At 38.1% G+C, this 2,000-nt stretch overlaps 1 protein-coding gene across 1 annotated transcript in view; it reads left to right on the forward strand.

The window, feature by feature from the left end:
- Positions 1-309: 309 nt before the first annotated feature.
- The window catches only part of actr3 (actin related protein 3), a 13,941-nt gene continuing 12,250 nt past the window's right edge, over positions 310-2,000 (forward strand). The window contains exon 1 of the mRNA XM_051710398.1: positions 310-476. Within this exon, the coding sequence (XP_051566358.1) occupies positions 433-476 (44 nt within the window). The 5' untranslated portion in view covers positions 310-432. The remainder of the gene's footprint in view (positions 477-2,000) is intronic.

Raw genomic sequence — 2,000 nt, forward strand, 5'->3', positions numbered from 1 at the left:
AATGAGTAATTTATTATTTAGATGCCATATTTTGAGCAACATTTTTAAATTTAATTAATTCATTTTTCTTTTTTGTTCACGTTCTTTTATTTTCATCCTCATTGCTTTATTTACTTTCCCTTATCCTAAAATAAATAATTCTGTACTTAGGTACTTTATACTCTTTGGTAAAATTGTGAATGTGAAGAATCACAGCTTCGTTGGCAGCGCACGTCATGGCATCTGGCCAATCAGAGAGTGTTTTCAGTCGCTCTGTCCCGCCCATCTGATCATATTTGAAGCTCGCGGCTGCTCTAGTCTACGCGTGAGTTTTGCTGCTTGAAGGCGGAAGCAGAAAAATATTTCCCCGCGCGCTTCCGGGTTCCGCCTCGCGTAAATCTGACCGTCTGATCTGTTGTTACCGGAGCTTCACCGGCGCTTTTACCGCTTGAGATGGCTGCTCGGTTACCCGCTTGTGTTGTGGATTGTGGCACAGGGTGAGTTACACGCCTTTATCTCATTTAAAAACTGTCCCGGTGTGCTGTGTGTTTACATGTTTATTATTTGGTTATCTTTGTTGTTTCCTCCGTTTGACCTGCAAGAATTCACATGAAATCGGAATGGGTTAGTTAGGGTTAGTTAGGGTTAGTTAGGGTTAATGCAGAATGATTTTGAGGTGATTGTGTGCTGATGATTTGATGATTCATCTGCGGTCCAATGAGAGAAGAAACACGCGTTATTTGAAGTCTGATTAAGATTTTATCATTCATTTATAAGATTTAAGTTGTAGCGGATTTAATAATATAATTTTATTTCATTTCAAGAATAAATACAGACTAAAAGAGTTTGCTGTGAAGTGATGGAATATGCGCATGCGCACATCTGTTTCCAGCTTCTGCACTTCCGTATTCTCACTGTGGCCTTATATGGGCAAACAGAGAAAAACACTGAATCTGTTTTATTCTTATTCTATATGTTATGATGATGCACACTGGCGGATAATAATAAGATTTACAAGATAATAAACGGTAGTCATTTATACAGGATGCACTATTTCCGATGTTATGAGATAAGATCTCTAACAAGCTGAATGATTTGAACAGTTTTTCCTGGTTTTATTCGTGTTTCAGTTATTAAAGTGAATTCTGCATCAGTTATCACAGTTCAGGATGTAGAACTGTAAACAGAAGTGAGTGTACAGGTATTTAGTGCTGCCAGTAACATGTAGAGACATGAAAATCTGCACTCACAACTACTTACAGATGTGTGTGTGTGTGTGTGTGTGTGTGTGTTTAAGTGTGAAATGTTGACGTCCTCCAGGAACTGGGAGTGGTTTGGTCTTTACTGTTCCTCTGCATCAGCAAATTTAATAAAAATATTATTCATTAAATTTGGCTGGAGTTTTTCCTCAAATGTGCAGTTTTCTGAGCACACTTGAATGCTGATGTGAAGTAGTGCACACTACAGCTGTCAGAGGATAAATCTGCTGCTCACCATGAACTGAAGATGAAGATGAACAGCTCTCAGACTCAAGCATTCATAATAGCTAGTGGTGGGTAAAAATATAGTTCATCTGATTAATCGTGCTCTTCATCAGAGCGATCTCGATATCGATTCTTAAATCCCAAGATCGATCTTTCACTCAATGCTCAACGCTCCACCACAATGAGAGGAAATCACTCGCGTTTGCAACCAAATTTCACACTGTGACTAAAGTGAATATATTTGACAACTGTCTGGTAAATGTTTACATTTCACTCAGCAGTAATTGTGTAGTTTAGTCGTGAATTGTTCATCAGCGAGATCTTTCACAGCGTGTTAAAAGTTGTTCCGTGTAATGTGTGTTCAAGGACGAGATCCACGCAACCCATTTATCATTGAATACTGTCTCTTTAAATACCCGTTCTGTTCTTTACAGTCAATTATTGATCAAAAACAACTATAAAAAAACATTTCATTCTAATCATGCATCACACAGATGATGTAAAGTCATTCGAGTCTCTCAGTAACATGAGCTCATT

This window comes from Myxocyprinus asiaticus, chromosome 11 (genome assembly GCF_019703515.2).
Source record: "Myxocyprinus asiaticus isolate MX2 ecotype Aquarium Trade chromosome 11, UBuf_Myxa_2, whole genome shotgun sequence".
Classification (NCBI taxonomy): Eukaryota; Metazoa; Chordata; class Actinopteri; order Cypriniformes; family Catostomidae; genus Myxocyprinus; species Myxocyprinus asiaticus.